This window comes from Panthera uncia (assembly GCF_023721935.1).
Source record: "Panthera uncia isolate 11264 chromosome E2 unlocalized genomic scaffold, Puncia_PCG_1.0 HiC_scaffold_19, whole genome shotgun sequence".
Classification (NCBI taxonomy): domain Eukaryota; kingdom Metazoa; phylum Chordata; class Mammalia; order Carnivora; family Felidae; genus Panthera; species Panthera uncia.
The window spans coordinates 2,060,496-2,081,825 of NW_026057588.1; the positions used below are offsets into that span (position 1 = coordinate 2,060,496).

General features: G+C 42.1%; 1 protein-coding gene across 3 annotated transcripts; it reads left to right on the top strand.

Moving 5' to 3' along the window:
• The first annotated feature begins 10,617 nt into the window (after positions 1–10,617).
• On the top strand, positions 10,618–21,061 carry CE2H19orf18 (chromosome E2 C19orf18 homolog). 3 transcript variants are annotated; one of them, XM_049621924.1, is made up of 7 exons: positions 10,618–11,020; positions 11,144–11,209; positions 12,154–12,195; positions 14,894–14,986; positions 15,609–15,711; positions 19,229–19,395; positions 20,775–21,061. In XM_049621924.1, exons 1-7 carry the CDS (start codon positions 10,942–10,944, stop codon positions 20,888–20,890), a joined length of 666 nt encoding a protein of 221 aa, XP_049477881.1. In that variant the 5' UTR covers positions 10,618–10,941; the 3' UTR covers positions 20,891–21,061. The 3 variants fall into 3 exon arrangements, with proteins under 3 accessions (XP_049477881.1, XP_049477883.1, XP_049477882.1); XM_049621925.1 differs by having other exon boundaries at positions 10,619–11,020; positions 11,131–11,209; XM_049621926.1 differs by lacking the exon at positions 12,154–12,195 and having other exon boundaries at positions 14,957–14,986.
• The last annotated feature ends 269 nt before the right edge of the window (positions 21,062–21,330 follow it).

Genomic DNA, 21,330 nt, shown 5'->3' on the forward strand with positions numbered 1-21,330 from the left:
CTGAATGCATTTCTCATGTGATTTCTGCAAATATCTTTAGAATAGAATTAGCAATATTATCTCTGTAAGAGAAAGTAATATGTGTCAAGAAATACTGTGAATATATGGGTAGAGTGTTCTAATACCCAGTGTAATACACTTTGAGCAAACCGAGATTCTTTGATTTAGTGACTCCAAAGAATCTCATAATTCATATACAATATTACACAAGCATCCTGACAAGTCACTCTATATTACACAGCTTAATATCTTTTAAAAAAGTTTTTCTAAAAGTGCCTTTTGTGGCCCAGCCCATATCACAAGTCAAGAGAAAGTCCCAGACTTCTGCTTCCTCCTGGAAGGATCCCTACATCTCTATCATCTATCACACAGCGTTATGTGCACAGTGTGCCTTGGATGTTCAGGACTCCCACACCCCTTCACCTCCCTTACTCCAACCCTCTAACCTATGTATGGCTTAGTTCATTGCCCTTTTTTTTTTTTAACCCCATGTTCAACTCCCCAACTCTGGAACCTTCTGCTGGGCCCAACTGGAACTCATTTCATCATGAGCTCTTCCTTGAAACCTTCCTGCTGTGACTGAAGCTTGAGTCCCCTATGCACAGTGTCTCTTATGATGGCTTCAAGGGGTGGCTCCTTTCTTCTCCCCTCCACCCCCCACTTTTCTCATTTGCAGCCTCTAGATTGTTCCTCCCTTCTCTCTAAAACTCACCTCTGACTCTTGGGACATGAGACCATCACACTTGCTTCCCTTCATTCCAGTCATCTATTATGAGTCACTCATCCACGTATCAAAGAATTCGGCACCTGCCTTACTGCATCTAGAACCATTCCATCATCCATCTGGATGATCTTTCCATGTCCTGACCTCACAGGACCCCTCTGCTTATGGTTTTGTCAACCACTTGCCACAGTCAGTCACTCCCATGGTCATCCCTAGGACCATTCCATTACTAGTGACTGGAACCCCTCCACCATCTGTTTCCTAAGCTGCTTGGCTTGGCTATTTAGTATCAAAATTCCAACAATTCCTTGACTTAACCTTCCCTCAGGCTCACTGCCAGCAGATGACTTTGCTTCCCGCTTACCTGAGAACAGAAGGAATCAGTAGAAGCCTTCCATAACGTACCCATTGTCCACAGTGTCTGCCCTGTCCCACAGGGACCTACATACAAACTGGCTGGGTTGACTCCAGAGCCTATCTCGAGGGCATTGCTCTAGCAAGTTTGCCTTATCTCCTGTATCATCACGTTTTGCCGATGTACTAGATTATTCCCACCAATATGTAAACATACTTAAAAAAAAAAAAAACTCTCGATAACACATTCCCTTCTAGCTCCTGCATAATTTCTCTGCTTCATTATAGAAAGCAAAATTTTTCAAGAGTTGTCTGTTTTGCTGTCTCCACTTCTTTTCCATTCTTGAAACCTCTCCAAACCTACCTCACTGCCAGATGTCCTCCACATTGCTAAACCTAGTAGTCAGTTCCGTTTTTTACTTCCTTGAAATAGCAGCATTATAGATCATGGATCATTACCTCCTTGAAGCATGTTTTTCACATGGCTTTCAGGACTTTACACCTGATTCTGGCCTTCATTTCAGGCTCCCTTAGCTGTTTCCTCCCCCACTTCCCTTACCTCTTACTGTCAGGGTGCCCCATTTCCTGTTTACATCCCTGAAGTTCTCATCCAGTCTTGAGGCTTCAAACACCACTGTTATGCTGAGGACTTTCCTTTTAGGGCTACAGTTTGATGAGTGTTGAAAAATGTCTACACCCTTGTTACTATCACTACAATCAAAACTATATTTTCCCTTTCCCAAAAAGTTCCTTTATGTCTCTTTAGTTAATCCCCATCACACCCCACTGCCCCAACCTCTGGGCAACACCTATCTGCTCTGCCACTACATACTAAGATTGTCTTTTAGAGTTTCATATAAATAGAATCACACGGTATTTTATTCATATACTACTTTTACTATGTAGACACTTTTGGGATCAGGTCTTTTCTCCACATAATGTTTTTTTGTCTGTTTTTGAGGTTCATCCATGTTGTAGCTCGTATCAGTAGTTTACTCCTTTTTTTTTTTTTTTTTTTTTGCTGAGTAGCATTCCATTCTGTGAATGTGCTACCATTACTTATCCTCTTCACCTGCTGATGAGCATAAAGTTGTTTCCATTTGTTGGCTATTGTAAATATAGCTGATACAGACATTCTACCACAGGGCTTTTGTGTGTGTAAGTTTGCATTTATCTTGGGTAAAAACCTAGGAGTGGAGTGGCTGGGTTTGAAGTATATGCATAACTTTCTAAGACACTCTCTGTGGGCTTTTAGTCTGATGTCTTTAATCTGTTTTACATTCTGGGAAATGTCTTTTTTTGTGATATTATCCATTTTTTTTAAAGAATAAGAAGCACTTCGTGCTCTCTCTCTGCTTTTCAAAAATGAATAAATGTTAAAAAAAAAAAAGGGGGGGGTGCACCTGGGTGGCTCAGTTGGTTAAGCATCCAACTTCAGCTCAGGTCACGATCTCGTGCTCTGTGAGTTCAAGCCCCGCGTTGGGCTCTGTGCTGACAGCTCAGAGCCTGGAGCCTGCTTCTGTTTCTGTGTCTCCCTCCCTCTATGCCCCTCCCCCATTCACGCTCTGTCTCCCTCTGCCTTTCAAAAATGAATAAATGTTAAAAAACATTTTTTTAAAAGAATAAGAACCACAAGGGGTGCTTGGGTGGCTCAGTTGGTTGAGCATCCAACTTCAGCTCAGGTCATGATCTCATAGTTCGTGGGTTTGAACCCTGTATCGGGCTCTGTGCTGATGGCTCAGAGCCTGGAGCCTGCTTCAGATTCTGTGTCTCCCTCTCTCTCTACCCCTCCCCTGCTCATGCTCTGTCTCTCTCTGTCTCAAAAATAAATAAAAACATTAAAAAAAATAAGAACCATAAAATATTGCACAAGGAGGATACAAGCATAGGGAGCATTACAAGAGATAAAAAGGTTAGTTTTTAGAAGTCTGTGATATGCTTAAATCTGAGACCAACGAATAAAGGCTTACTATTGTTCCAGTGACAAATGGTAACAGAATGATGGTAGTGAGGCTTGTACAAGGATTGGTAAATATAGAAAACAAGGAACAAGTCAGGCCAGTCTATAGGGTTAAGGCTCTTTCTGCCTGGATTTCTGTTAAACCTCCTTGATTACGACTCTTTTAGCCACATAGCATATAGTGGGCTTTGTTTTTCTGAACTCCCACTGTTAGTTTTATACATTCTTGACAGTTATGTACAGGCACAGTTGGTTATATGCATTCACCTTGCTAATCTACCAGGGTGCTCTCCTCACCAGCTCTAGCCTACTTCTTTGGAAAGCAATCAGGTATTCCCAAATTCCTCTTCTCATTCTATGCCTCTAAATTTCCTTTCTGAGCTTTTTAACATTTATTTCCCTCTCATGTATTTTTCTTGTTTACCAGGGAGTAACTGCCTCCCTTCTTTGCATTGATGACTAAAAGAAGAAGAAAAAAGAACTAAGAGGAAATAAATCATCCCAGGGGTAGTCAGATTTGACAAATGTTACAGTTCCTTCTAAGATCAAATTCCTGTGTTTCTGATTTTATCTTGAGTAGCTTTGCATATAAGCGGTGTTATGTCTGTAGTAAAAACAAGGTAAATTATGACAGTAACTGTACTGTTATTGTTACTAGCACAAACAAAAATATACAAATTTAGGATTTTATATGTCATAATATAGTAAAGGAATTTTGAATGAGATGTTCTAGGACCAGTGCTAAATACTTTATGGAAATTTACCTTATTTCTAATATTTCATCCTTTCCATTTAAAAAGTTTCTCTTTTATGACTCTGATTATTCAAATGTTAGCACACCTGTGTCTGTTGTCCATATTTCTTAGCCTTTCTTTTATGTTCTCTAATTCCTTTTCCTTTCTTTTTTTCTTTTGTCTGGACATTTTCTCAATTTGCTCTTCCAGTTTGCTAAGTTTATTTTTCAGCTGTCCATTTTGCTATTTATTGCCTCTACTGTGTCTTCATTTCAACTATTGTTTTACATACCTAATATTTATACTTGGTTCTTTTTTATGTGTCATTATTCTCATTTCTTATTGTTAATACCATGCCTTACTCCTTAAATGCATTTAATAGACTAATTTAAAATTTTGTTCCATCTGTTCTAGTATATGTTTCTGATGGATTCTGTAATCCAATGTTTGTTTTCTCTTGAAATTGTTATGCTCTGAAAATTGCTTATTACTTGGGCCAGTGAGTATATATCTTTTGGGATCGCTGGCTATTTTATCAGTTGTTACGCATACATGTGATGGGATCAGATCCTGGTACCTATAAACCCCACTGAGTTCAGGGGTAGAGACAATGGATCCTGGGAGGGGAGGTTGAGGCCTCAGAAAGCTAGTCAATGATTCCTCGTCCCATGAGATAACTCCTTGGAATGTGATTCACCATCCCAGAGCTTTGAGGAGGCAGGATGGAGAAACACTTGCCTGAGGTGATGTGTTCTGTGCCTGTTTCTCTGCTGCTCACAGGCTACTGCCTTGCCTTGATTCCACTCCTCAGGAAGTCTGGACCAGAAGTTGGGTTACAGCAGCTGTGGGCACACTGTTCTAAGGCAAAGGAAGAGAAGAAACAAGCGCAAACTCCAGGAGTTCCTTTTGTTTTTTTATTACAGCTGAGCTATACCGTCTCCTGCTCCAGCCAGCCAGCCCAGCATACTAGTTCAAATCAAACCCAAGTCTTTCTAGCAGTTTCTGATATTCCCAGATCTTTTGCCTCTTAGGTTATACCTGGCTTTATTTCAGGTAGGTGTCTGTGGTTGAATTGGCTTGTATGAACCAAAACTGGAATCTCCGTTGTGAGTCTTCTTTGAGTACATTGTCTCAACATGAGGTCGAGACCACGTCCCATTACAGCTCCCCTTATTCTCTCAACTTCTCTGTAGGAGCAGCACACAGCACAGGCAAGTCCAAGGCCAAGAGGTTCTATTTAAAATGGCAGATCCCTTGGGGTGCCTGGGTGGTTCGGTTGGTTGAGTGTCCAACTTTGGCTCAGGTCATGATCTCAAGGTTTGTAGGTTCCAGCCTGTGTTGGGCTTTGTGCTAACAGCACAGGGCCTGCGGCTTCGGGTTCTGTCTCCTTCTTTCTGCCCATCCCCTCCCCTCTCTCAAAAAGAAGCGCTTAAAAAAATAAATAAAAAATAAAGCAGCAGGGGCACCTGGGTGGCTCAGTCGGTTAAGCGTGTGACTTTGGCTCAGGTCATGAGCTCACAGTTTGTGGGTTCGAGCCCCATGTCGGGCTCTGTGTTGACAGCTCAGAGCCTGGAGCCTGCTTCGGATTCTGTCTCATTCTCTCTCTGCTCCTCCCCCACTTACTCTCTGTCTCTCAAAAATAAATAAATGCAAAAAAAAAAAAAAAAAAGAAATTAAAAAAAAAAATAAAGCAGCAGATCCCTCATTCTTGATTCCCTTACCCTACTCTATTCTTTTATTCTAAATATTCATTAACACCTATCAACTTCAAGCATACTATGTAACCAAGTTATATTTCTTTTCATTGCCTGTATCACTCTAACTAGATACAAGCTCCAATAGGGCATGGTTTTTCACTTGTTCAGTGTTGTATCTCCAGGACCTGGGAAGTGTCTGTCACATAGCAAGTTCTCAACAAATGTCTACTGAACAAAAGGCTAAACTGACATTAGGGTTATTCCCAGCTCAGACTCTAAACACCCTCCCATGTTATGACAATGGAAGGGCCCCATCAGAGTCCAGGGAAGGCAGCCCAGGCCAAAGGGAAGAAGTTGGGGGTATGGATTTGTTAGAGCAGACTGAGGGAATAACAGGTGAGGCTGATCTGGATTTTGAATATTTGGAAAAATAAACCTCTATGCTTAAGGACTTCTTGGGTGCTCTACTTGCCCTGGTTTACTTACTGGATGTTCTAATTGTCCAGTGAAAAAACCACCTGGATTGGGAGGCTGTGAGTTTGTTCCTTTGGAACTTGGTGTAAACTGGGTTGGGACTGTCATATGGCTCAATGGATCTTCCAGTGCCTTAACACTGTCAGGGGGTGCAAAGACCCCAAAGAGAGGGCAAGGAGAACTTCCACAATTAATATTATAGGTAAATGCATGTAAACAAGTCTCTTAAGGTCATGATATAAATAGCCCAGTTACTCACAAACATCCCAACCCTCACATCTTCATTTCCGATATGCTGATGCCTGAAAACATTCATGAAAGCCCTGTTTCTGTATTGGAATGATATTGGGGTTTCGGGAACCACCAAGCAGCTTTAACCAGGAAGGAAAGAATGCTCTCCTATTGACAAAGCCTCTTCTGGCTGCTGTGTGGGTAATGGACTAATGGAGATAATGGTACGATAGGAAGAAGAGCCTGGGGGCTACTGGAGGCTTGGACCAACGTGGTGCGGAGGATGTGGAGAGAAGTGATGAAACACTTCAACCTGTAGTTTCAGACAAGGACCGCAAAGCAAGATAAACACACACCAACCACATCCTAGTGAAAGTACTGAAGGCCAAGAGAAGCTTAAAAGCAGCAAAAGGTCACGGCCATGGCAGAGAAGCTTGGATCCGACTTACATTACTGGCAGCAATAACTGGAACTCTCAACCTTAAGGAAAACGCCAAGGCAACCGGGGGCCGATGGGAGCAGGGAGAAGCCCTAGGGGCCCTGTCCCCGCAAGAAGAGAACCCGCCCAGACGAACTCCGCATCTGGGCACAGGCACCGAGGAGCAGCAGTCTTCCCTGCCGAGTAGGCCGAAGACGGAGCCAGGGGTCGCCATAGCTGGAAACCGAGGGAGCCCCAGGGGAGACAACCCCAACTGTACGCACGTTGCCCTCACACCAGGCGCCGGCAGCTGGGCGTCGGGAGCGGAACCTCCTGGCCAGACCTGCAGCACCCCGTCCCGCCCCGGTCTCCGGCGGACCCTGCCCCAGCCTCCTGGCCGCTCCCGGAACCACTCCGGCCTTTGCCGCCTCCAGACGTTGCCCTCGGTGGTCTCGCCGCCCCGCTCGGCCTCGAGAGGGATTCGGGCGCCCGACCACTGTCAGCCTGGAGGCACGGAGCGCAGCACAGGCGAAGGTTACCTAGCACACTCGGCCGGGTTGCGCAGCCTTCTGGGACTTGTAGTCCACCTGCCCTGGAGGCTCAGACTACAACGCCCGGAAGGCATCGCGCCGCGCTCCGCCCAATGGAAACGCTCGGTGAACCGCCTTCTCCCCTTTCGGGGCCCACCTCCTCGCCCAGCCAGCCTCTTTGGGCTGTTGGCCCCCTGAGCGGCGGCAGTGGTCCTGGAGCTGCGTGAACGTCTTCTGGCTCACGGCCCGGCTCAAAGCTCCCAAAGCAGGTCCTCCACGTCCCTGGGAGGACACGACGTGGGTCGCTGCTAGCCTGTGGGCAGCTTGCAAATATTGGAATAATCGTTCTGCTAATACGCCCACCGCAGATGGGATGTATGAAGAGGAATCCCATTTTGCAAATATACAAAAATTTTAATGTTGAGGGGAAAATGAAAAGAACCGAATCCTATGGCAATACATTTACACACATTTTCAAGAGACATAAATGCAGATGTGAGTAATTAAAAGATACAATCTAAGTGGTTCCTGCTTGAGTAGACTCGGTAATGTAGAAATGTGTTTCCTAAATTAATCAACAAACTTAAGAACATCCAAACTGATTATCCAAAATTATAGCTTTTAAAAATAAATAAGCTATCAAGCCATGAAAAAAACATGGAAGAACCTCAAATACATATTACTAAGTGAAAGAAGCCATTCTGAAAAGGCTTCATATGTGATTCTAGCTATATGACATTCTGGAAAAGGCAAAATTATGGAAACAGTAAAAAGATTGGTGATTGCCAGGGTAGAGGGAGAGATGAATAGGTGGAGTATAAAGGATTTTTAGAGTAGAGCAGTTATGTTGTATAATAATAAAAAGTTGGATACATGTCACGATACATTTGTCAAAACCCATTGAATTATAATACCAGAAGTCAAGTGCACCGCCATGAGGGGCGGCAAAATGGGGACACCTACAGAGCAGGCTCAACCAAGCAGGTGGGGAGCAGAAAGTGAGTATCCACGGGCAAGTCCTTTTATCGGGGGTCAGGATGGAGTACACAGGAATAGGCGGGAGAGGATATCGTTGCTACATTTGAATGTTGAAGGGAAGGGCAGAAGGGAGCTTGTGGCCAGAACTAGCCTTATCACCTAGGTAACCTGGTCACCTGGGTGGGGTGCTCACAGCCTGTTTGCATGGATATGGAGGCAGCAGGAAAATATAGTTTTAAAATTTACAATACAACAAAATGAGTAAAGGAGGTAAAAAGGTACAAACCTCCAGTTATAAAATAAATAAGTCATGGGGATGTAATGTACAGCATAGTGACTAAAGTTAATAATATTATATTGCATATTTAATGCTATAGTTGCTATGAAAGTAGACCTTAAAAGTTCCAATCTCAGGGCGCCTGGGTGGCTCAATTGGTTAAGCGGCCGACTTCGGCTCAGGTCATGATCTCACAGCTCGAAGGCTCGTGAGTTCAAGCCCTGCGTCCGGCTCTGTGCTGACAGCTCAGAGCCTGGAGCCTGTTTCAGATTCTGTGTCTCCCTCTCTCTGACCCTCCCCCGTTCATGCTCTGTCTCTCTCTGTCTCAAAAATAAATAAACGTTAAAAAAAATTTTTAAAAAAAGTTCCAATCTCAAAAAAGTTTTGTAACTGTGTGGTGATAGAAGTTAGCTAGACTTATTGTGATCATTTTGCAGTGTGTACAAATATCAAGTCATGGTTGTACACCAGAAACTAATATGATGTTTTGTCAATTAGAACTCAAAAAACTACGATACAATCTACTTTGTGGTGTCTCAACATCATTAACAATACTAATTGGGATGGATAACGCTTGCCACCCAGGTTGTGACGATGTGAAAGATGACTGGTATTGCTTGACTAGCCACCAAAGGCAAACTTTGATAAAGGTGACAACTAGGAAGAGTTCTATTAGGCATGTGAGGGGGGTGTGGGACCCAGTTCTCAACCAGGGATCCCACTTGGTGGGAGAAAGCCAAGAGAACAGGTTGGGCACTCTGGATTTAAGGGAATCTGTTGGAAAGTTTTGGTTATGTTATGAAAGACCTTTATCTCTTAGCCTAATTTTCATAGCTTGACCTGATCTACACATCTGTCAGTATCATTAACCCATAGTGGTATTCTGATGGTACAATTCATCCAGCTGGGCTGGGGGCATGGGATATATGAGTCAATTCAAGAACCAAGTCTGGGAAAAGCCAGGTGTTCACAGCCCTGTGGTGTTCCTTAGATGTTCCCTAAGGTGTTCCCAGGTGTTCCCTTTTCCTAAGGGAAAAGACTGGGCAAAGCAGCAGTAACCATTGGGAAGTTGGTATCCTAAAACCAACTCCAAAGAAAACAGTGTCCGTGGGGGGCCTGACAGTTCAAAATCAAGTCTAACGGCAGCAGTGCCCATAGGGAGATTGGAAGTCCAAAAACAAGTTCAAGGAGATACAGCAGATGAACTTATTCAGATGGGTTTGACCAGAGGCAGTTCTGAGATTGCAGGACTTCAAAAGAGTGGAAACCAAGTTCTTATATGGATCATCCTGTAGGCATGGCTGGATGAAAGGAAGACAGGAGTGGGAATTCAGGTGTTGTAAGAATTAAGCAAGAAGGTGGCAGTGGTCTGCTTCATGGGTATGTCTAGAGGGTCTTAACATTGTCATCTCACAAACATTCAGAAAGGATAGTTTGCCTTTGGGGTACAGTGCAAGTGGAACCAATTTCTAAACCTAGGAAGCTTTACAAGCATCAAAAGATCTGGTCTCTTATTGTAACTGGTAGAGGTGAATCAAAACGTGCTGTCTATATTTTGAGAACTACTGGATGGACAAAGGACAAGTATACGGGACAACTTTCTTCTATGCTATCTACTTTTTAATCCCATTTCCATATTTTGAGATGATTCAGTTAATCTCCTTTATTTTATTTTATTTTTTTAAAGTTTATTTATTTTGAGAGAAAGAACACAAGTGGGGTAGGAGCAGAGAGAGAGAGAGAGAGAGAGAGAGAGAGAATCCCAAGCAGGCTCCACACAGCCAGCACAGAGCCTGATGTGGGGCTCCATCCCACGAACTCTGAGATCATGACCTGAGCTGAAGTCGGACGCTTAACTGAGCCACCCAGGCGCCCCTCAATTAATTTCCTCTAAAAAAACTTTTGGAGGCAGCCCCTGGAGTCTAGTTTTCTGAACGGTACCCATCAGGTGGATGTGTACTGAATTGCTTTTTTGCAAATGCTCTCCAGAACTAACGCTCAGTACTAACGCTATTTTTGAGCTTTGCATGGATTTCGTTATTTGAATATTGCTATAACGCTGTGAGGTAGGTGCTATTTCTTCCTTCTGTTTTACAGATGAGGAAGCTGAAGTCCAAAGGGGTTAAGTAACCTGATCAAGCAAAAATGCGTAGGAAGGCAGAGATTAGGATTAGAAGTCAGGCATCTGACTACAGAGCCCTACTGCATTCTGTTTGCTTCTTATGGTATGTCCCATTGAATTGTAACTGATCTTTTCTGCCTCCTCACTGGTCTGTATACTCCCTGAGGGGAGGGCCCTGGTATTATCCATATCTATACCCACAGATGTGCCTCCTTCTCCCACACCCCATCCTGTTAGTCTCCCCATTGGCTGACTTGGTTCCGTGAAGGAAGGCTGTGTTGGCAACATCAGCTGACCTCACACTGGTGGCTCCAAGTCAGAATGCAAACATTCTGTAGAGAGCAGAGTTTCTTAGTTTCTCAGAGAAATATAGGGCAGAAACTGCACTATAGCTAAATATTTCCTTTTCTCCATGTGATAAAAGACTAACAGTTTTGGAGTGATGGACAAGGTTCAGAGTTCTTTCAGCTTTCTAGTTTTGTTTTTAATGGAATGGCCACCTTTATGCTTGCCTTATGAAGGTGAGTTCAAACCAGTTGAACTAGCAACAGGCTTAATGGGTAGCTTCAACCATTGTTTTTACTTGTTTCAGGGGAAGTAAAAAGGGTTAATCATATTTCACTGCTACCAGTTTTCTTTTCAAGGCTACAATCAGTCACAAACATCCACAAATATCACTAAGCAGGAAAGTGTTTCCTCAAGACTCAGAGGTAAGTAATTGTATTACTCATTTGGTGAAATGAGAACCATAGACTGGGGTCCTCTCATCTGCTGTATGAATGTGTCTTTTCTTGTGTATTTGTTAGGAGCATGGTCCATACAATAATATAATTAGATAAGCATTGCTTGGAAATTAATCCAATATTATTCTGTCTCTGGAAACTTGGAAATTAATCCGATATTATTCTGTCTCTGGAAGCTGTGCTTTCTCTTTAGGGACTGCTTTGCTTCTCTTTTATTTCACTTGGCACACACAGAAACCTTGACCAAATCAGAGTGGTTTGAATGTGTCTGTATGACTTTAATTGTAATTGGGTATACGTTTGGCAGTAGACCATACAAGTCCAGATACAGATGTTTTATGAGTGTAAAATATTCTTTATAATCATCTGTCTTCTATGCTTTGCATTTTGAGTCCTCAAGGGAACTTTGTTTATCTCAAAACAGAGAAACTGACCCTGCCAATCTGTGAAGTCAGGCAGCAGCTCTTTGTGAAGATATGTGGTACTTATAAACAATCTCTATTCTGTACAAGGGAAATGCCATCTGCACAGTATAAAAGCATCTAATTTCTGTAGGAGGAAAGGGTATTGCCGTGGCTTTCTGGCACTGGCTCTCTGACTTTCTGATGACCGCCCAGACCCCTTCAACTCTGGGCTAAATCTATCAGGTCCTCAACCAGCTCACGTGACTGCAAAAACAGACCAGAAGCCAAATGCATTATGTTCTTAACACCCCATATTCGTGGATGCAAACAGAACACCATGCTTTTCCAAATTAAGCCACATATTTCTATAAGGCATTGTAATAAATGTATTAATGACATTTACCATCTTAGCTTTTAGGTCCCCTTGTCTAATACAAGTTATTTCTTTATTTTCCTAAATCCGTCTTGTACTTGTCTCTTCTCTCTGATCCTTTGAACAACTTTGAGCTCTGAAACCTCCTATGCCCACGCAATTACCAGGCAATAATGGTAAGTCAAGGGGTCTTGGAGGGTGGCTGGGATACAGGGACATACCCAAGGCTGTTGTGGTCTACGGCTCCAGAGGGCACCCCACGGTGGTCAGCACTAATCTGTACAGCTCTTTGTGCAAATTAGAAAAAGGAGCGCCCTCTGGATAGTTGGGTTAGTCATGATGCCACTAGGAGCAGATTCTAAAATAACACAGATGTTGAAGCATCAGGAAATACAGTTGATCTTAAAAACGTGATTAATACGTCCAGCCATCCCAAACACATCGTTAATTTTTCTAAAACTCAGCTATGAATATCTCACTTGCCTGTTCACCCCACAACCCAGAGATCAGGAGGCCTGCATCCTAATCTTTACTTTGAAACTAACTTGTGTTGGGAGCTTGCACTAGAGGTTTACACAGCTAAGACCTATGCTGTGCCTGAGCTTCGGGTCCCAGGTGCAGGTTCCGATATGGAGATAGAGGACAGAATTGTTTTAGATCACTGGAAGACTCCAATTTTCTCTGTAACCCTGAGCTCTTGGTTATATGGAAAGAAGCCTAACTCATAATAAGGAAATACTCATTCCAGTTTTCAGCTATCATGTTGAAAGTGAGCAAAATGTTTCATTAAAAAAAAAAATGGCAAAGGATTTGGGAAATATCTCGTATTTTTTTCTAATTGAAGTATAATTAACATATAATATCCTACTAGTTTCAAGTGAATATAATCTCATATGTAGGCTAGGAATGAGTGCAACATCTATAGAGGGCAATTGGCGATTCTTATAAATATAAAAAGAATGTATTCACTTTTTGCCCTAGAGTGATGAAATATACCTGGGATTTATTTTAATCAGGTATGATAAGACATACAGACATGGAAATGATTGTCACGAAGGAAGAACATTATACTCACACACTCCTAGAAGCAAGAGGTGGGGGAGACAAGAGGGGAGAGCTTGGCCCAGAGTCTTTATTGGTGTTTTCATGGGAAGGAGTGAGTGAGGTAGGTACACAGAGTAGTGGATAGTTGGATGATTTTGGTGGACTCTAGGCTATAGGAGTGGTTCCTAGTTGTCCAGTACCTGGCCCTGGGATAATTTAGGTCAGGGGAAACATTGGCTTGGTGTGTGAGAGTTTGATAAAGAAGGTGGCTGAGGGTGTGGGCTCTGGATTGGTTGGTTTATATCAAAGGCACACTTGAAGGGGAGTTGTTTGCAATCTGTAGCAAATAGCCCTGGGAGGGTTGGTCTGTCCAGGATCAAGCCAGTAAATGCCAGAGCATCAATATACAGAAAATATGGGTATCTGTCTGGTTCATTTGGTGGAGTGTGTGACTCTTAGTCTCGGGCTTGTGAGTTCAAGCCCCATGCTGGGTGTAGAAATTACTTAAAAGTAAAATATCTTTAAAGAAAATTAAAAAATATGGAGAACACACAGAGGGTTACTGGAGGGGTTGTGGAAGGGGGATGGGCTAAATGGGTAAGGGGCATTAAGGAATCTACTCCTGAAATCATTGTTGCAGTATATGCTAACTAACTTGGATGTAAATTAAAAAAAAAGAAATAAAATAATTTGGAAGGACAAAAAAAATAAAAAATAAAAAAATATATAGCCAATATACCTAGAAGTTTCATTTCTTGGACATTTTATTTAAAAATGTGTTTCTCATTTACCTAGCACACTCTCCTTCTGCTTGGTGACTTTCTCATCTATTTTTTCTGCTCTGCAAAACCCCCAGCATGTTTACCTCTGCCTCACCCTCGGGGGATGACCTTGTTACCTCCATCACTGGCAAAATACAAGCGGTCAAAACAGAGTATCGCCACCCCATCCCCATCCCTGCTCCATCTACCTGCAATTGCACCCTCTTTCTCTGCCTTCCTTCCGGTCCAGCCCAAGGACTAGCCCTGCGGGTGTGCCAACTTCCAGCTCCGCCAACCCTCCGCACTACCGGAAGTTCTCTCCCCGTTTCCTGTGGTATTGCAATTTAACATATCACTTCCCTTCTCCTGTGAACGTGCTGCCGGTTCTCCCATCTGAGAAAGCAAAACCCATCTGTGGATCCCTCAGCCCTTCTGGGAGCTGCCCTCATTTCCCCCCCTACAACACCAGAGTTCCTCAAAAGAGTTCCTAAAACTCACAGTCTCCAATTCCTTTCCTCCTGTTCTCTCTTGAACTGTTTCGGTCACTCTGGCATTCCCCGCTCCCCACGTGGCTAGCACCGCTGTGGTCTAGGTCTCCAGTGACCTTCCTGTGGCCAAGCCTAGCGGCCAGTTTTTAGTACTCATTATACTGAAACCATCTGTAGCCCATTTTTTTTCTCCCTGCCCCAGAATTTCATTGTGAAAGCCTGAAAGCATACAGAAGGGTAGAGAAAAACCATAGAATGAACACCCATATTTCCCACGTTTGAGGTCTGCAATCAAGCATTTTACACCGCTAGACTTTTCACAGTCCAGGTTCTTTTTGTCAGGCTCAGGTGACCTTTCATTGATGGGTGAAACTCAGGGCGTTTTTCAGTTCAGTTGCTGAACTCTTTCTGTGCTAGGGAAGGGACAGACAGTGAGGGAAGGCCAAGTGCAGGACGAAGAGTAATCACCTCAATTTATCAGGTTTTACAAGTGGCTGAATAATGTACTTACTTTGCCAATTGCTCTTTTGTCCAGTTTGTACAAACAATAACTCTCTGGTTATTATTTTTTTTAATCCCAGGTAATGGGAAGGGTGATACACATAACCCTATAAAGACTAATGGGAGTCTAACAACCTATGCAGCACCCCTGAACGCTGATACCTGGAATGCTGGTTTGTGGAATTGCATTCACTTTTTTATGTTTATTTATTTATTGTGTGTGTGTGTGGGGGGGGGGAGGAGACAGAGAGAGAGGGAGACAGAGAATCCAGAAGCAGACTCCACGACATGGAGCCTGATGCAGAGCTCCAACTCATGAACAGTGAGACCATGACCTGAGCCGAAGTTGGTTGCTTAACCGCCTGAGCCACCCAGGTGCCCCTGGAATTGCATTCGGAATCTCCCTAAGGTATCATCTCAGCACAGTGCTGCACACCCTGTACCATGAGTGCAGCGCCCAAGTCGTGAAACTAAAGCCACCCTCCTTTCAGCTACAGGGACAGCAAGTGCTGCTGTACTGAGTCAGGGGTCCTGTATCTCTACAGAGTAAAAGAGGGTTTTGACAAAGGACAAGAGCCAGAGAAAGAAAAAGGAGTTAGGGATTACTTTATGTGGCAGTTCAAATTATATATGTTCCCTGTGCAATGTAGCCTCCATATTTTTAAAAATTAAGGATGCTGTTTGTTATGGTACTTCTGATTTTGTCTCCCATTCCCCTTTGGAATAACAATATGCTTAACAAATATATTAACCGATAGACACAAGTAAAATGAAATCTTTTCTTTCCATTTTTAGCACTGATTCCACGTAGACCTGCTCTTGTTCAAGTAATTGTGATTGCGTGTATAGCCTTCAGCATTGCTCTGATATGTGGAATCAGTATTTCCTATGTGATATAGTAGGTATATACTAAGTAACATTTACCATCCTTAAGTAAGACATAATAGATTAACTAGGTTATTATTCAGTAATGATAATGATAATAATGATGATGATAATTCTTATAGTCATTAAAGTATTATGGTCATCCTGAATTTCCACATCAGGGTTTTTCAGAATATGGACTGTACTCATGTTGGATCATAATACAAATGGAAAAAAGTGAAATAGGACAGAATACAATTTAGTAGGATAGAAAATATTAGAAAGCATTACAAGTCTTAACATAAATGCTCATTTTTTAACTTTTCAGACAAACAGATACACAGTTATGAGGTAAAACATATTTCTTACTGTGGATCATGGTCAAAATGTTTGAAAACCACTGTCTGAGATGATGGCATCCTTCCAAAACATGGTGTTCTAAAGAGAACTTGATACTTTGGAAGGAACCTTAGTGCAAAGCAGAAAAGAGTGATCACTCTCTTTTTCGTTAGATATTTATTATCTAGGAAAACAGTAGCATTTGGGGAAGATACTTCATCTTGTTTGCACAAATAAAGTTTGTGGTCAAACTCTTTTAAGTGATGTGATCATTTTGAAATTAGTATTAGACAAAAATGATCTGCACTGTGACATGATGCTACTCTGACCAGAACTATATATACTGATTCCTTCTCCAGGATTCAGTGCTGGGATTCCATTATATCCCATCAGAAACAGTGTAGGCGCCTGGATGGTTGGGTTGGTTGAACCTCCGAATTCAGCTCAGGTCTTGATCTCACAGTTCTCATGAGTTCAAGCCCTGCATCCGGCTCTCTGCTGTCAGCACAGAGCCCACTTTGGATCCTCTGTCCCCCCACACTCCTGCTCCTCCCTGACTCATGCTTTCTCTTTCAAAAATGAATAAACACTAAAAAAAGATTGCAAAGGTAATGATTCTTAAAAAAAAAACAAAAACCAGCTTGAGGAAGTAGTAAATTACTTGCTCTATTGGAATTGAGTATGAACACAAAGAGCCTGTTGCCATGTGTTGGGTATTTTAAGGTGGCCACTTTAGGACCACTTCACAGTATGTCCAGTGAAGGCAAATAAGACTAAAGGTAAAGTTGAAGACATTTACTAATGAGAGAGTGTAAGCAGCATGTTTAGTTCTGGGACATCTAGTGCGGTGATCTTTCACTCAATTTATGTCATTGCAATTTCAGCTTCTTTTCAGTAGTGTACACAAAGATGTTAGCATACATAGAGTTTTCTATGAGAATTCCCTCAAATGTATCCTCCAGGACTTGCAGTATCCAATTAAGTTGCTGAGCTAATGTCAACTCTTACAGCTTTTACATTCATGCTACTCATAGGCCACAACAAGTTATTTTAGAGCATGAGGCAAAAGGAAAAATACATGTTCCAAAGTTACGTGTTTTTTTTTTTTTAATTTTTTAAAAAAATATTTTCTTTTTTTTTTAACGTTTATTTATTTTTGAGACAGAGAGAGACAGAGCATGAACGGGGGAGGGTCAGAGAGAGGGAGACACAGAATCTGAAACAGGCTCCAGGCTCTGAGCTGTCAGCACAGAGCCTGACGTGGGGCTCGAACTCACAGAGTGCGAGATCATGACCTGAGCTGAAGTCGGCCGCTCAACCGACTGAGCCACCCAGGTGCCCCTTTTTTTAATTTTTTAAAATTTATTTTGAGAGAGAGAGAGAAAGTGTGAGCAGGGGAGGTGCGGAGAGGAGAAAGAAGAGAGCAAGAATCCCAAGCAGGCTCTACACTGCCAGCCCCAATGCAGGGCTCGAACTCACAAACTGTGAGATCATGACCTGAGCCTAAGTCAGATGCTTAACTGACTGAGCCACCCAGTTGCCCCAGCAAAGCACATGTTTTCATGTAATTTTTAGTGGTGAATTTTTTCCAGAAGAGGTTTTGAAAATACTGTTGGTAAGTTTCATTCATTTAAATTAGGAAGGTAAAATTATAATAAACTCTGTTTCTTGCATAGATAAAATATTTAAACTTAACATAAGGTGAATTTTGATACACTACTTTTCAAATTGGTAATACATTATCAACTTTAGTGTTTTGGAAAAGAATATCCACTTAAAAACACAAAAAACATGTATATAGGGACTCACATCTTTCTTTTGACTCTGGTTCCCATATGGTTCATCACAGCACTGTTGAGCCTTATGTTTATTTAAAATTTTGATATTTGGTTTATCATGGATTTTTTCCCCATTCATTTCAACTTGTTAAAAGATTGAGCTCAAATATTTATCATCACTACTGAGTTTTTTGGCACCCCCTTAAATTTTATAACTGGAATCAAGACATTGGGATGAGACCAGGATTTGGATGATTACTGTTAATCATGTTTAGGATCAGACCAGTTCTTCCTGATTATGTATGTCAAACAGAGTTAGGAAGATATGTATATTAGCAAAAAGGAAATCCCTCTATTACTCCTTTTCATGTCAAACAGAAGTAGCTGCTTGAAAATCCAATTCCAGGGCTGGATCTAGAATGCAGTGAGCAAGGCACTCACCTCGGGTGCAAAATTTAAGGGGTTGCCAAGAAATTCAGCCATCAAGATGAATAATATTTTGATTCAATATTTTATAAAACCTAAATTTATTTCAAAAAATATCCATGATGAACAAAATGCCAACATTTTATTTTGTTTTTATTTTTTGAAGTTTATTTTTATTTATTTTGAGAGAGAGAGAAGGCTGGGTAGGGGCAGAGACAGAAGGAGAGAGAGAGAATCCCAAGCAGGATCCTAGCTGTTAGTGCAGAGCCTGACACGGGGTTCAAACGCATGAACTGTGAGATCATGACCTGGACTGAAATCAAGAGTTGGATGCTTAACCTACTGAGCCACCCAGGTGCCCCCAAATTACCAACATTTTAAATATAGCCTCAGTAGCAGTGCTAGGCCAAGCCATGTTAGAGAGTGAACAAAAGGAAAAATCCCTAATACCTGTATGGACTTTATTTAAGAATGTTGATATTTTGTTCATTGTGGATTTCTTGCCATTCATTTTTCTTTAGTAAAATATTGCATTATGATATTATTTATCTTGAATATACTATTTATCTTGATTATGGGGTTTTGTACCCCACATGAGTTCCTTCCTCACCTCACCCAGTCCTGGCTGGGAACCACATTTGGCATTGTCAGTTACTCCTTTTCTGCCTATCAGCGCCCATTGGAGAGCAATCTGTTTCTGCCTCCCTCCCCCGCTTACTATCATGTACCAGTGACTCCTATTCAGTCAAAAGTCACAGGATTAGATGTGATAATTTACTGGGCACTTGGGTGGATCAGTCAGTTAAGATTTGACTTCGGTTGGGGTCTTGATCTCACGGTAGCTTGTGAGTTTGAGCCCCGCATTGGGCTCTGTGCTGACAGCTCAGAACCTGGAGCCTGCTTAGGATTCTGTGTCTCCCTCTCTCACTGCCCCTCCCCTGCTTGCACTCTGTCTCTCTCTCAAAAAGAAATAAACATTAAAAAAAATTCCTCTACATTATTCTCCAGTCGGCTGGTCCAGGCTGAGGAAAGACAGCAACTTGCCTGGCTTTATAACAACGTCAGGATACCATTGCTGGGAGACAAGGACGAGGGCTCTGAGGATGAGAGCCAGGATGAGTCCACCTACCTACTTCCAGAGAACGAGAAGGAGCTGGAAAAGTTCATTCACTCAGGTGAACACCCGACCCACCAGTTTATCTTGTCAGATGCAAAGTCACATGAAAGCTGAGCGGGCAGTGATGGTTTGGTTTTCAAAGGCAAAGTTGGGTGGGATTTAATGGAGTTTGAGGTAATAAAGGTGAATATTCATAGCCACACCTACATAAATGAACTGTTCTCATCAAATTATACAGAGGGGCAAATAGCCACGGACTGCAATTCCCAGGACCAAACACAGAGTTCAGGAGACAAAACTTGCCCCAGACCAAACACTTACCAGTGCGGTGTTATTGCTGAGCATAGAACACAGCTAGACAGATGTCCTTCTTGCACTGTCTGCCTCCACCTGATGTGGGAATAGGATCCAGGTGCATAGAACAGACCCTTGTGTGCGAGATGCTCACCATGCCTGCAAATCTTTGTGAGGAGAGGGCAGCACATGTGTTCATATGAACCTGCTTTTGTAGGAGTTCAGAGATTCTTGGATACTTGCTTTAAAAAATTCTAGAGCAAAAATATGTAGAGTGCAGTGTCTGATTCAACCACGTCTGTCATCCCTTGTATGCATCTCCTCTGTAACGGTCCCAGATGCGACAGTCAGAGACAGGCTGCAAGGCCAGGAGTATGGTGGTCAGTGATGCTCACTGATGCCAATGCTTACGCTTAGGAAATGGTTTTTCAATGTCTTTTCCTTACATTGAAGTATACATTTTTTTAAAGTTTTTATTTAAATTCCAGTTGGTTAACATACAGTGTAATAGTAATTTCAGGTACACAATATACATCAGCGCTTCTATATATCACCCAGTGCTCACCACCAGTGCCCTCCTTAATCCCCATCACCTACATAACCCATCCCCCACCTGCCTCCCCTCTGGTCGCCAGCAGTTTGTTCTCTATAGGTAGGAGTCTGTTTCTTGGATTGCCTCCCCCTCCTTCCCCCCACCTTTGCTCATTTGTTTTTCTTAAATTACACATATGAGTGAAATCATATGGTAGTTGTCTTTGTCTGACTGACTTATTTCACTTAGCAGGATACAGTCTAGTTCCATCCATGTCACTGCAAATGGAAAGATTTCATTAATTTTTATGGCTGAGTAATATTTCTTTGTATCTATATACCACATATTCATTCATCAGCCAACATTCTTTTTTTTTTTTTTTTTAAACTGGGCATTTATAAAGCCTGTATATAGGAAGTGGGAAAATAATTTTTTTTTGGGGGGGGAATAATTTTAAAATTCAAATTTCACCATCCTTTTCAGACAGATAGCTTTCATTATATCTTGAAAATTCTATTGTTTGTACCTTAATTTTTCCATGTTTTCCCTTACCTCTTTTGTCTCTATTCCTCATTTAATAGCATCTCAATAACATCATGTCTACGTTTTAGTTATTAGATCCAAAAGAAGAAAACATATGGAAAACAGACTGAATAAAGAACAGTCGTTATCAAGGGAAACAAGTCTAGATAATTCTATGCACAGTGTGAGCCTGGAGAATCTGTGAGAGCAAAGGAAAAAGACGCAGTATGCGCTAGCCAGCGTGGAGCCCACGGCTGCAGGGACAACCCACGATGGGGGACCTGAGTATGACTTACTCCTGGAGAGTTCTGTTCGGAGCACTCTAGAGAAGCCAACTGGAAGTATTTAAGAGAAAATAAATCCATACGCTCAACAATTCTTGCATAGTTCATTAATAATTATAACTTAATTGGAAAAGAGAAAAATCCAATTTCATATGTACAAAAGAGAGATTCTCAGAATTTTCTTTATCTTTTTTCTTAAAAAATTTTTTTTAATGTTTTTCAGGATTTTCTTTTCTTGCTCCTGAACAGGAGCACAAATCATTTCTTTGGGCACATTCCCAGGCCATGCTAAGGGATCTCTCTCATGATACAAAAGTTTTCCAGGGATATTATCTATCAGTTCCAGCACCTTGTCTCCGTT

Bases quoted from the DNA above. Each gene is read 5' to 3' on its own strand.
- CE2H19orf18 (XM_049621924.1), top strand. From the start codon at position 10,942: ATGGACAAGGTTCAGAGTTCTTTCAGCTTTCTAGTTTTGTTTTTAATG. The intron at 11,210-12,153 runs GTAAGTAATTGT...AACAACTTTGAG, and splicing joins TGTTTCCTCAAGACTCAGAG to CTCTGAAACCTCCTATGCCC. The intron at 14,987-15,608 runs GTTTGTGGAATT...TTCCATTTTTAG, and splicing joins CGCTGATACCTGGAATGCTG to CACTGATTCCACGTAGACCT.